The sequence below is a fragment of the Misgurnus anguillicaudatus genome, chromosome 4 (genome assembly GCF_027580225.2).
Source record: "Misgurnus anguillicaudatus chromosome 4, ASM2758022v2, whole genome shotgun sequence".
Lineage (NCBI taxonomy): Eukaryota > Metazoa > Chordata > Actinopteri > Cypriniformes > Cobitidae > Misgurnus > Misgurnus anguillicaudatus.
Genome location: NC_073340.2, coordinates 17,545,630 through 17,557,900, shown reverse-complemented (window position 1 = coordinate 17,557,900; position 12,271 = coordinate 17,545,630). Strand labels below are relative to the sequence as shown.

At 36.1% G+C, this 12,271-nt stretch overlaps 2 protein-coding genes across 4 annotated transcripts in view; one reads left to right on the top strand and one right to left on the bottom strand.

Annotated features, from left to right (window-relative positions):
* Positions 1–2,842, bottom strand: part of zc3h7bb (zinc finger CCCH-type containing 7Bb) — a 497,977-nt gene extending 495,135 nt beyond the window's left edge. Inside the window, exon 1 of the mRNA XM_073866848.1 lies at positions 2,837–2,842. The gene's annotated coding sequence lies outside the window, so the exon portion shown is untranslated. The remainder of the gene's footprint in view (positions 1–2,836) is intronic.
* On the top strand, positions 1–10,854 carry mgrn1a (mahogunin, ring finger 1a). 3 transcript variants are annotated; one of them, XR_012369246.1, is made up of 18 exons: positions 1–369; positions 690–808; positions 903–991; positions 3,184–3,333; positions 3,738–3,855; positions 3,990–4,050; positions 4,141–4,184; positions 4,986–5,033; positions 5,275–5,343; positions 5,458–5,617; positions 6,380–6,492; positions 7,034–7,245; positions 7,421–7,535; positions 8,677–8,722; positions 8,922–9,038; positions 9,128–9,328; positions 9,755–9,797; positions 10,083–10,151. XR_012369246.1 is itself a non-coding variant. In XM_073866851.1 (17 exons), the coding sequence occupies exons 1-16, from the start codon at positions 282–284 to the stop codon at positions 9,790–9,792; spliced, it is 1,587 nt and encodes a 528-aa protein (XP_073722952.1). In that variant the 5' UTR covers positions 3–281; the 3' UTR covers positions 9,793–9,797; positions 10,083–10,854. The 3 variants fall into 3 exon arrangements, 2 of the variants coding, with proteins under 2 accessions (XP_073722952.1, XP_073722951.1); XM_073866851.1 differs by lacking the exon at positions 9,128–9,328 and having other exon boundaries at positions 3–369; positions 10,083–10,854; XM_073866850.1 differs by lacking the exons at positions 9,128–9,328; positions 9,755–9,797 and having other exon boundaries at positions 3–369; positions 10,083–10,854.
* The last annotated feature ends 1,417 nt before the right edge of the window (positions 10,855–12,271 follow it).

Here is a 12,271-nt window from a genome sequence, read left to right as displayed (position 1 = left end):
AGGGAGTCTTTTCTAACATTGTTGTTTATGTTTTTATTCTGTTAACGGATCGTTTGCATCGTTCTTTAGGACTTGTAAGTTAAAACAAGTCCATCTTTGTTTTGATAGGGATTAAAACGTCGATCCAGAAGTATTTTTTGTCCTCAGTAGTTTGCCTTCGTCAGAGATGGGAATGTATCCATAGCAGAGGAAACAAACGTTATCCAGCTAACTGTAACACTATCCAAACAAACCTTATTGTTTCACATATATCAGTCATAAACAGCTATTTACCTCCAAACATGGGCTCGATAATTAGCCGGAGAATTGGTGGAGTTGAAGACATCGACATTCAAGCCAATTCGGCGTACAGATACCCTCCAAAATCAGGTAAAATGTGACTTATGTAACTTGAAAGTGTAAACAATGCTGACCTGGTGGTTAAATTAAGCCTAATGTAGTCTGTTATACAGGCGCTCGTTACATTACGCATTCTTGGTGGTGTTTGACTTTGTACATTTTGTCCTGGTCTCTAGTAGTTTAGTTTTTGTATTTGATTTTAGAAAATGTGCACAGAAAATGCCTTATTCTGATGCCCCTGCATGACCTTATTCTGATGTGAACAAATCCATCCTATATAATAATCTTTCTAATCCTAAATAATAACCTTTTCAATCCTAAATAATAACTTTTCAATTTCTTAACCATAGGAAATTATTTTACAAGTCATTTCTTCATGGGAGGAGAAAAGTTTGACACGCCACATCCTGAGGGATACCTTTTTGGTGAAAACATGGATTTAAATTACCTAGGCAACAGACCTGTGCAGGTGACCCACCTAATACAACTTTAAAACTGTCAACAGACATCTCACATTATTCTCACAGATATGGTAAATGGACATTTCTTTATCTTTTATGTAGTTTCCCTATGTGACCCCTGCTCCACATGAACCTGTGAAGACATTGAGAAGTTTGGTGAACATTAGGAAGGATTCTTTACGACTTGTCAGGTAGTCTTCACATTGTGTTTTGAAAAGTCCTTTTGATATTTTTATTGAGATTATAAAAACATCATAAATGGATAGTTCCTCGACGTTGGCTGAGCTATACCGAGCAAGACTAAAAGAAAGGACAGTTTGTATAGTTTGGGCATTTTTTACTATAAAAGTAACTTGATAAATTTATGATTTGTGTCACTTTATTCTGTAAAACCTATTTAGTTTAAATACATTTTCAGAATTTTTTATAATAAATATTTTTGTTTTGGTATCTCAAACTTGTAAAATATTCCATCCGTACAAATGATCAGTTTAAGACAACTGTTAAAAATGGTGTTCAAATTATTAATTATTCAAAATAAGATACTTTGGCATTATTTTTCGTTCGAAACATTTCCTATAAACAAATTTCACAAATATCAGTAGTTGTTGGGATGTTAGGATAATTCAAAAACTTTTGTCCAACAATTTGGATGTTCTCAAATGTCAAGGTAGTATAACCGCAATCATGGACCTTTTATTAAGAAGTTAACAAGGATAAAGAGTTAACACAGTGCTTCTCAAATAGTGGGGCGGGACCCCCAGGGGGGGCTCGATGCGACACCAGGGGGGGCGCGCGAGACCCCGGGGAAAATACTTTTTCAGGAAGTGATTTTCTTTGCACCGTCACTTAAAGACATTACACCCCAAACACGCTGATAAGCCGCTTGCGTTTTTTTATTATTATTTATTGATTATATTTAATTAAATTTTTCCGTATTAAATGGTCAAAAAATATACTGTAAATAAGGATTGATTTTTTTATTTCAGGCAAATTGATGCATTTTTAGTCTTTTCTGTTACAGAGTAAAAAACAATGTTAATAAAGTTATTCTTTGTTGTTAGTTGATTGATATTTCTTTTTTTGTGTTTTCTTTAATGTTAATAAGGATGCAATGTTTTGCAGATGTGTAATTTTATAGACAAATTATACGATTTACAGTCGCAGCGGAGAGTTGGGGGGGCGCGAAATGTTTACTTCTTCCTAGGGGGGGGGTGTGACAGAAAATAATTGAGAAGCACTGAGTTAACATGTTGTCACATCCTCCAGGTGGTCTTTATGGCTGAATGATAAGTTTGTAGACTTCTCTCAAATACTGAAAAAATACATACTTTAATTAGGGATGCACCGATAGGATTTGTTTGGGCCGATGCCGATTTAAACAGACAACTTCTGGCCGATACCGATATTAAACACTTGTATACAATACTATAGTTGTCTATTAGCTAGTTTATTTCTGCAACAAATTATTTTTACTGAACATGGATTGGATCTAATTAACATTCAACTGACCAACATAATAAGAGAGGCACAAATTAAGCTAAAACAAATATAATAAGACAGCATGACAACCTTCGAAGGTGGTTTTTGCTATTCAGCATTTATTTGATAAACAACATTAACTCATTTTTTACATATAATGGATTTCTTTATGCAGTTAATTAATAAACAATCGGTATCGGCCTTTCTCGTGCTATTGCCGATATGCCGATGGTTTCAAATTCATCAAAAATCGGCCGATAAATATCGGCGGCAGATACATCGGTGCATCACTAACTTTAATGTAATTGGTAGATTGGTACACTTTCTGTGTCAAGTGGTACAACCAATGAAAACTAGAAAAACTGCTATTTTATCAAACACATTTTAATTGTATTTTAAAAAAAGTATATTTATAAATTTGATATCACAGGCAAAAGCTTATGCCAGCTTCTGTAAATTAGTCGCAGAGGTCAGGTGGTGCAACTGGAAAGTCAGAGGGTGCAACTGCTATGAATCCCCCTAAGAAATAAAACATTTAGCTAATAATTTATCTGATGGTTTTAGTTTTAATAAATGCAAGCTAAGTTTGTCTCTAATTGTTAATTATGAATAAACAAATAATTATCATGACACAGGGAGCGCATTAAAACTTATCTGGCAAATAAACAATGATTGGTTGTAGCACCTGACATTTTTCAATGATATCAAAAATATTGTGATATTGTACTTAAAGATTAAAAAAAAAAAAAACTTTATAAACACATGGTCCCTGACCCAAAAATTAAATCTATTTTAAAAAATATGTTTTTAGAAGCTTGTTTTGTCATTGACCCCTGCATGTGTGTGTGGTTTTAACAACCAGCTCTTTATTTCAGTACATACTGTTAATTTTAATTTTCAGGTATAAGGATGATTCTGACAGCATGCCAGATGACACAGGAGATCCTAAAGTCCTTTATGGTGTTGAATTCTGCTTTGATACTGACGCTAGAGTGGCTATTACACTGTACTGTCAGGCATTTGAGGAGTTTGCCAATGGAATGGCAATATAAGTTTACTGAATAATGATTCTGTATGATAATGCATGTTTCTAAATCATTTGTTTTCACCGGTGCATATTGAGTTCACTTTTGTAAATAAGTGAAGGGGGAAGAAAATATGTAGAAACTAAAGTTTTTTTGAAGATTGATAATCTCAGTTGCTTTCTAATACCACTTGTGCTATTTGATCCCAGTGAAACATAAGCCACTGGTATCTAGACAACAACTATCATGACAGCTTAATGAACTCTTTGGAAACAGTGGTGTAATTAACGCTTGGTTTTTGTAAATACAGAAGACTGAGTGAGCCTCATTTTGTAATAACAGTGATGAACTGTAGTTTGCAAGTAACTGAGACTTGCATGTATGCTTAGACCTGTTTGTGATAATCATTACAATTTTCTTCTTGAAGATACAGCCCCAAGAGCCCTTCAATGGTGTCTGAAACGGTCCATTATAAGAGAGGAATAAATCAACAATTTTCTCTGCCATCCTTTAAGATTGATTTCACCAAATGGAAGCCTGAGGAGCTGTGATTTTTTATTTATTTAATGATGACAATATTGCTGTAGACAAATTTATTTGCATCTGTTCCATGTGATGTGATTTGAATGACATTTATAGGTATTTAACATTTTAATTTTAAGTCAATGTATGTTTGCAGCTGAACTTTGATCTGGATAGAGGTGTTTTCCCTTTGGTGGTCCAGGCAATAGTGGATGATGATGGTTGGCAAAACATTTTATGATTATAAAATACAGTACATGTAGTAAATAACTGCATATTTTGGTCTTTCAAAACATTTTGTTTTGTTACAGATGTCACAGGCCATGCACATGTTCTCTTGGCAGCTTTTGAAAGGGTGTGTATTTCTTTTTTACTTGTATTTCTGTTTGTTTTATCTTTTGTCTTTCTGCTTGAAGCATTTCAGCTAATGTTCAAAAGCATTAGGTAACATGCATTTTTTTTAAAGTAGAAATATCTAACAACTCTCTGTTAAATCATTCTTTGCATTGAGTCAGTCATTAACCAGGGTTTAAGAGAAAGTTAAAATGATATAATATTGTTATATATGGAGTGTAGAAAAAGGTAAACAGAATTATCACCATCTAATTTTACTGCAATAGGGGGATAAAGTTTCTACAAAAACCATAAATTGTTAAATTTCTACTTTTTTTTTAGCACAATGATATTTAAAATGCATTTACTATTCAAACTTTCATCATATTGGGAACAAGTACTCTTGACATTTATTGTGGCCATCTCCCAACAAAACAGAAGTGAGCATTTGAACTCATGTAAATGACATTATCAAGTTCTCGAAGCACATAAACTTACCAACATAATATACCAACATATAGTGCCGCTTTCCTGGACAGGGCTTAAGTTAAGTCTAAGACTAAACTGCTTATTTGAGCATTGTTTTGCCTCAAGATGCTCACCAGTAATGCTTTTTTTAAGGTATGTTTGTAAAAAACTACTGAATTGGCATAATATAACTAAGGCCTAGTCCTGGTTTAATATAAACCCTGTCGGGGAAACTGCCCCATAATATCTTACCAACATAATCATAACCATCATCCTTATTCATAGCACAAGGATCAAATAATTCTTTAAGGTATTTTGAGTGACATCTGACCCCGTCAGTTTTCTTTTTAAACAGCACGTCGATGGCAGTTTCTCAGTGAAACCCTTAAAACAGAAGCAAATAGTAAGTATGTGTATGGATAATCTTTCTTATTATCGAATGCAATGGTGTGTTTTTCGTGCCTTGAAGCAAAAAACTGTCTGGTTTAGCAATGTATCTGTGATTTTGGCTGTGTGAATAATTAGATGCCCAAATTGTAAGCTATATCGCTTCATGAAAAGATCCTGATGCCTTTGATCTGTGCTGTTGCTTTCCCAATGCCAGTAATCCGTACTTCATTACATGTTGCCTATTCATCCTTTAGGTGGATCGTGTGAGCTATCTGCTGCAGGAGATTTACGGCATTGAAAACAGGAACAATCAGGAAACAAAGGTAAATCGTGTCATTACAGGTGATCGAATTTAGATGCAAACAAGATATTGCATATGTGATTGATTCCGATCCGTCCTGCCATTTCCTGACTCTGATTGGACGTGATATTTTTAGTCCACAGAGGATGAGAACAGCGACAACAGCAGCGAGTGTGTGGTCTGTTTATCAGACATGCGTGACACGCTCATCCTTCCCTGCAGGCACCTGTGTCTGTGCAATACCTGTGCCGACACACTGCGTTACCAGGCCAACAACTGCCCTATCTGCAGACTCCGTAAGTGCTCATGAATCAGTGCTTAAATGTGCTGCATTGTCCCTCTATTATCATTTAGATTTGTTCCTCCAAGCAATGCCAACATTTCAATTGGGTATGGCTATGAAGATAAAAGACTTCTTTATTCATTATTTAATAAAGACTGATTTACTATTGTGTGTTCATTCCCCATTTTATTGTTGTCTCTAATTGAATAGTCACTTGCGTATCATGTGACTGTCAAAGAACGCTGCCACCTGCTGACGATATCTTGTATTATTTCACAATTTCACTCTCTTATACATCATAAGTGCTATCAGTTGGCATTCTCATTTATCTCATTTCCAGTCACCCAAGCTATAAATAACCCATCTCTTGTTAGCCACAGGAAAATTACATCCTGACAATGTTACTGTGCTGATGGCAACAAAAAAAAGGTTTTTCATATGGACATCACATCAGCTCCTTGATAAATATATAAAATAAATATTATATGTATAATAAAGTAGTTATCTTGCTCACAGAAGACCATAGTATTTTCCTTTAATGTTGAGTATATTTTCCTGCTATACATTTTTAGGAGAAATATGCTAATGAGACAGAAAACTTTATAGTAAGAACTGGCAGTGATTTGCTTTAGCAGTAAGACCAGCTGTGTAAACATTGGTTCCCTTTTGTTGCCGAATCTGGTAACATTTAAGTGTCCATGTGAAGATCCAGCACCTGTGTTTGTTTATGCATGCTGCTCCTCACACAACCTTTATTTCTCCTCTCACTACCCAGCATTCAGGGCTCTGCTCCAGATTCGAGCTGTGAGGAAGAAAACAGCAGCCGCTCTGTCCCCGGTTTCATTCAGCCCGGTGCTGTCCCAGAGCTCTGACCATACTGAGCATTCGGTAAAAGTCGCATGCATACTTTATTATGAACTCAAGTTAGTCATGCTAGGCATTTGACTGGAATTGTCAAATATTTTGCATATTTTTTTACTTAAGCTAAACATTTCGCAAAAGAGTTTGCTTTTTCTAAACCATACATGTATTATTCTAAAGTAAGATTAAATGCCTTCAGACACTTTTTGGTTTGCAGTGGATTGTTGCCTAATATACCTGTGGTTACGTTCCTGGGACACTTATGTGCACTTACGCCCACTAAAAATGATCTTGGGACCAGTTTAATAAAAAGTAAAAAACCTTGGTACTTGGTTTTTATTTAAAATATATTATACATTGCACGCAGATGTACAGTGTTCAAATATGCCTTTGTAGTGCCTTTGTGTGTATATATAATGCCTTTGTGTATAAGTAAATATTTAAAATGATTTGATGCCAAGGCTTAATTTTGACAATCCTGTGTGTTTAAAATATTTTGACAGTGAAGAATCCTTTTGCAGGAAGTCAGAGTCTTGCTAACTGCACACTTTATTCACTTGAATCTCAGAATGCTGATAATATCCCACCTGGCTATGAGCCTATTTCTCTCCTGGAGGCCTTGAATGGGGTGCAGCCGATGTCTCCTTCCATCCCATCAGCACCTCTGTATGAGGAGATCCAGTTTTCGGGGGAGATGGGAGATCCGCTGAACCTGACCGGGCGGCAGCAGGGCGCAGACACTGCATCAATTAAGGGCAAAGGCAGCAAGTCACCAGATGGGTAAGTTCAATAGTTAGAAGCTTTTAGGTTTTTTAATGGATAAAATTGGTTAAGTAAATGGTGATTAGATGATAATCCCTCAGGGATCCATCTGTAATGCACCTTAAGCGCTATTAAAATACATGCATTTATCATGTATAGTTTTGTGTTGCATCTATATAATTTTGTGTTGCAGTTCTACACGTTCTCCATCGTCACCCATACAAGAGGAAGAGGATGAAGAGAGGTTGTCGGAGCTCTCAGATGCCCAACCTCGGGCGGTTCTGCCATGCTGCCTGACTCCCACTGAGGTCAGCCACCTTTTATTCCCACATTGCAGTTGCATTTTCAACTTAGTTTATTAAAGGATTAGTCCATTTTCTTAAAAAATGTTGATATCTTTGATTGTTTAGTCGAGAAGAAGTTGTGTTTTTTGAGGAAAACGTTCCAGGATTTTTCTCATTTTGGTGGACTTTAATGGACATCAACAAATTGCAGTTTCAGAGGGACTCTGGACGGTCTCAAACGAGGCGTGGGGGTCTTATCTAGTGAAACGATTGTCATTTTTGGCAAGAAAAATAAAAATATGCACTTCTGAACCACAAGTTCTCGTCTTCCTCTGGTCGTGTGGCGTGCCGGCATGACCTCACCTAATGCGTCATCACGTCAAGAGGTCACGGATGACGTATGCGAAACTACACCCCAGTGTTTACAAGTGTGGAGAAAGAGGACTGTTCCGATGTTGTTGTATGTCGAATGATACTAATAAATGTCTTCGTGTCAGTTTATTGTTTAAAATGGTCCGCAAATGTGCGTTTCATTTATGTAACACGTGACCTTTCCACATCATTACGCAATTGGGTGAGGTCGCGCTGGCGTGTCACACGGCCGGAGGAGGCAGGGAAGTTGTGGTTTAATTTATCGTTTCGCTGGTTAGGACCCTTGTGCCTCGTTTGGGATCGTTGGGAGTCCTTTGAAGCTGCATTCAAACCGCAATTTTAAACTGCATTAAAACGGTTAAGTGTTGGGGTCCATTTGAGTCCATTGGGGTAGGAGGGGTCCTGGAGTGTTTTCCTCGGAAAACATTGTTTCTTTTTCGACTGAACAAGGAAAGACATCAACATTTTGGATGACATGGTGGTGAGTAAATTATCTGGATAATGCTTTAAGGTTGGTTATAAAATGTCCTGCACACAGTAAACACTAACATAAATACTATACAGTACTTTCCTAAAATTTTGTCCCATGCAAATCTGAGAAAAAAAGCATTTTGTTATGTAGTATGGATGAGCTCATCGTCTAATGGGATAGTTTGCATCGACATGTGTTTTTTACATGGTTGGACGTCATTGGTAAAGAAATGCAAACTAGTAAAGAATCTACACAGTTTTATCTGTCCATCATTTCTAATTCTGTGTTAAAAATAGTTCATCCGCTTTTATTTCCCGTAAGGCAACTCTAGAGGGCGTGTCCGCCAAACCTGGCTTCCCAAATTCAGGTGAGCAAACTCTATTTATGAAAACCTGTGGTAACAAAGTAACCAGTTATCAGATAACATAGCTATGGAAAAAAATGTTTTGAATGAGTGAAGTGTAAAATATTTGAATGAATATATTCTGCTTTGGTTGTATGTTGCAGTATTATATTATCAGTTATGAAGAGAAACCATGCTAATCATCTGACCTATGTGTTGACAGGTTCAGAGAGCAGATCGTTGGGTGTGTCAGTGAGTGAAATCCTACAAGACTGCCACAGTGAGCGCAGCAGTTTGAGTCGTACAGAAAGTGACCCTTCAGCAGATTTGGCCCTGCCTGGTGAGCCTGTTAACACACACGCAGTACCCAACAATCCTAACCCTCCCCACTAAATCTGAATCTGACAAAATGCATCTGTTCTTTTATAGGAACAGTTCCTTTACGTTCATTTCGTCTTTTATGTCCGAATTAAACCTGGCTATGTTGACTTTGAGAAAATGCAAATCTAAAGAGCTGTGTTGAAGCAAGCAAATTTTTCAGCAGCATGTTTGGTTGAACTGATGCAGTCTGTTGTGTAAACCTTCTATGTTTGTTATTGCTGCTTCTCTCAGCAAATTTTACATATGGAGGTAATCTTTAAATGCACATTTTAGTGCTTAAAAACATTTCTTTCTCTATAACATGCTTTCTTCCCCCTTTTTATTTTTAGCAAGATTAACTTAACTCTTTAGTATCCCTTTAAGTTTGTTATTTGTAGCATGATGGATTATTGTGGTACAATTATTGTTTGAAGATATTCTTACGACACAGATGCAAATAAATTGCTTCATACTAGAATATTGCCAAAACTAAAAGATAAGTGCCAGTAAATGGTATTTTGGATACATGTTGCCTTTGTTATACATTTTGGCTTTCAATTTTCAGATCACATTTTCACACCCTTATCTCTTAGCTGTGTGTTGATGCATGTGTCTAATCCTGTACTGTCTTGTAACCCTAAATCTCTTTTTCTTTCTCTGTTACTCTTAACTCTGCTTTGCTCTTAACACAAACAGCATCTGAGTCATGGTCCACAGCTGTAGAGGAATGTTGACTCTGGTAGGTTACCTGTGTCATTAATAATTCACTTTTCTTTATTGATTTCCAGTGACTTTATAAGAGTAAACTTGTACTTGTGTCACATGCAACACAATAACTATACACTGTCCTCTCCTTATTCTTTTATTATGTATAATTGATAATTTCTTTAGCTGCTTTTAACAGCTGCCAAGGTCAGGGCCAGGGGTACATGTCATGATTCCCAGTAGGCACATACAGCATACTTGACACTACATGTAAAATGTTCGAGGTTATATTAGTAGTCTATCTCTGACCTTTTTTTAGGGTCATCAGGGTCCACTGAAAGCCTGAAGAGTCAGAGCACCAACAGCTCCAGTCAGCCCTTGCTCTGCCTCCCCAGCACACTACACATGGAAGATGAGCGTCTCACTCCATAATGACCAAGCCGTTCTGTCATTCCCACCTCTTCTCCGTTTTCATCCTAGGGGATTGTTGTTCAATGAAGCGATCAAATCAAGTTCCACAATCAAAATCTCATGCTGAAGTGTTCAAAACATTTTTATGTAAAGTAGAGATCTGTAACAAACAATATACAAATGTTTAGCACGGTAGCTTTAAGAAAACTTCATAAAGATGAGATTTTTAAGACTGAACTTTTAGCTTAAGAGTGCAATGCTTTAATGTTTCAAATTCATTTCTGCATGTTTTTGTTTATGATTGCGTGATGGAAATGTTTTTACTTTTTATCGTTTGTATAACCAGCAAATGTACACTAAATGAGATCAGATTTTAGTCTGATTCAGACACTATATAATCATATACCTACGTAATCGCGTATGTCTGTATATTATATAATTGTTTTGTGCCTTACAGTAGTGTGTGGTTGTTTGGTTTCCTTTGAAATATACATACATGATGGGAAGCTAGCCCTTCTTAAAACTTTAATGGGTAGATTATAGATGGATTTGCCATCATTTACAGCAACATATCTGATGCTTTTTAGTGAATTCACTGCTGCTTATCTACGTCAGGCACCTTAAAAGTAATGTATATTTGTATGTAGTTAAATCATTTTATCATAAAGTTTTGTGCACTATATTCGTCACTATTGTCATTTCTTTTAATTCTGTTTTTATACTCATTTAGATCAAACTAGATTACAAACAACATGTTTTGTAAACGCAAATAATATTTACATTGATTTAACAACCTTTGGATTTAAAGGTTAAACACTATAGTATATAACAATGTTTAACAACCAGAGGGACAGTGCCCACTAGGGGGCCTCGAGATGACTTTAAAGTATTTAAATAAGACAGCCATAGCGTGCATAGGCATGGTGTCAATAAGAAAAGAAAAAAACTCAGTTTTTAGTTGTTTTGGCTATTTTATAACACAAACACATATTTCTAGTTGTGCCAATACATATTTTATTGGGTAAAAATTGTAAGTGTGGAGAATCTAGGCCTGGTTTCACAGAAAAATAGTCGGGGCTATGGGTGGAATTTGAAGTAAAATGAACTTAAATGGATAGTTCACCCATTTACTCATCCTCATGTTGTTCTAAACCTCTATGCATTTCTTTTCTCTGGTGAACCGAAAAGAAGATATTTTGATAAATGATGGTAAGCAGTGCACGCAGATGATTGACTTCCATAATAGGAAAAAATATATTGTGAAATTAATGTGATAAATGATGAAGATATTTTGATAAATGATGCAAGCAGTTGATGGTAACCATTAAATTCCATCGCATTTGTTTATGGAATTCAATTGTTACAATAAGCTGTGTGCTAACCATCATTTATCAAATATCTTCTTTTCTGTTCACCAGTGAAAAAAATTATCCAGGTTTAGAACAACATGAGGATGAAAAATAATTTTTTGATGAACTATCCCTTTAATGTCCACGGATGTAGAGACCATGTATTGCCAAATGATGGCGGTATATCCGCTGTTTTCGAAATACGGTCATTCACATTTGGTCAACTTCAAACTGCATCATTTGTCCTTTTCTGTAAGTTTTCCTACTTGAATTTAGCTCAAAACGTTGTTTTGGCCTGCTGGGGAAAATTCTATATGTTCGCCAGTGTGCGTTTATACACACAAGATATACGTTTTCACTATATGAATTGAGAGGGAACAGGTGTCTGCAGGCGGGATGAGTGGCGCGCTTCTCACATAGCTCGTCACTGTTTTCATTTGTGCGCCTTTCCTCTGTTGTTGGCGCGCGCATACTATATTACTACCAGCTTTTTAACGACTTATTTCAGATAGCAGACATAAAAAAGAAGCCGATTTCATCAGGAAAAACATCAAATAATTAAAAACATAGATATTTATAATAAAAAATAATGTGCGTGCAGTTAAGTGTATTGGTTGTATTAAAACTGTTTTATTCATGGGACGTTATAAATGCTTACTGAAAATAAACACACATCCAGGTATATTTGCTGAAGAATGACAACCTGTCACATTTCGCGTGGATGTGTGTTTGTACAGAAAGGCATCTT

What these genes read in the sequence shown, in the direction of transcription:
- mgrn1a (XM_073866850.1), top strand. Translation starts at nt 282, where the DNA reads ATGGGCTCGATAATTAGCCGGAGAATTGGTGGAGTTGAAGACATCGAC. An exon ending in CTGCCCTATCTGCAGACTCC is followed by an intron (nt 5,618 to 6,379) that starts GTAAGTGCTCAT and finishes CTCACTACCCAG; the next exon opens with CATTCAGGGCTCTGCTCCAG. An exon ending in CTGACCATACTGAGCATTCG is followed by an intron (nt 6,493 to 7,033) that starts GTAAAAGTCGCA and finishes CTTGAATCTCAG; the next exon opens with AATGCTGATAATATCCCACC.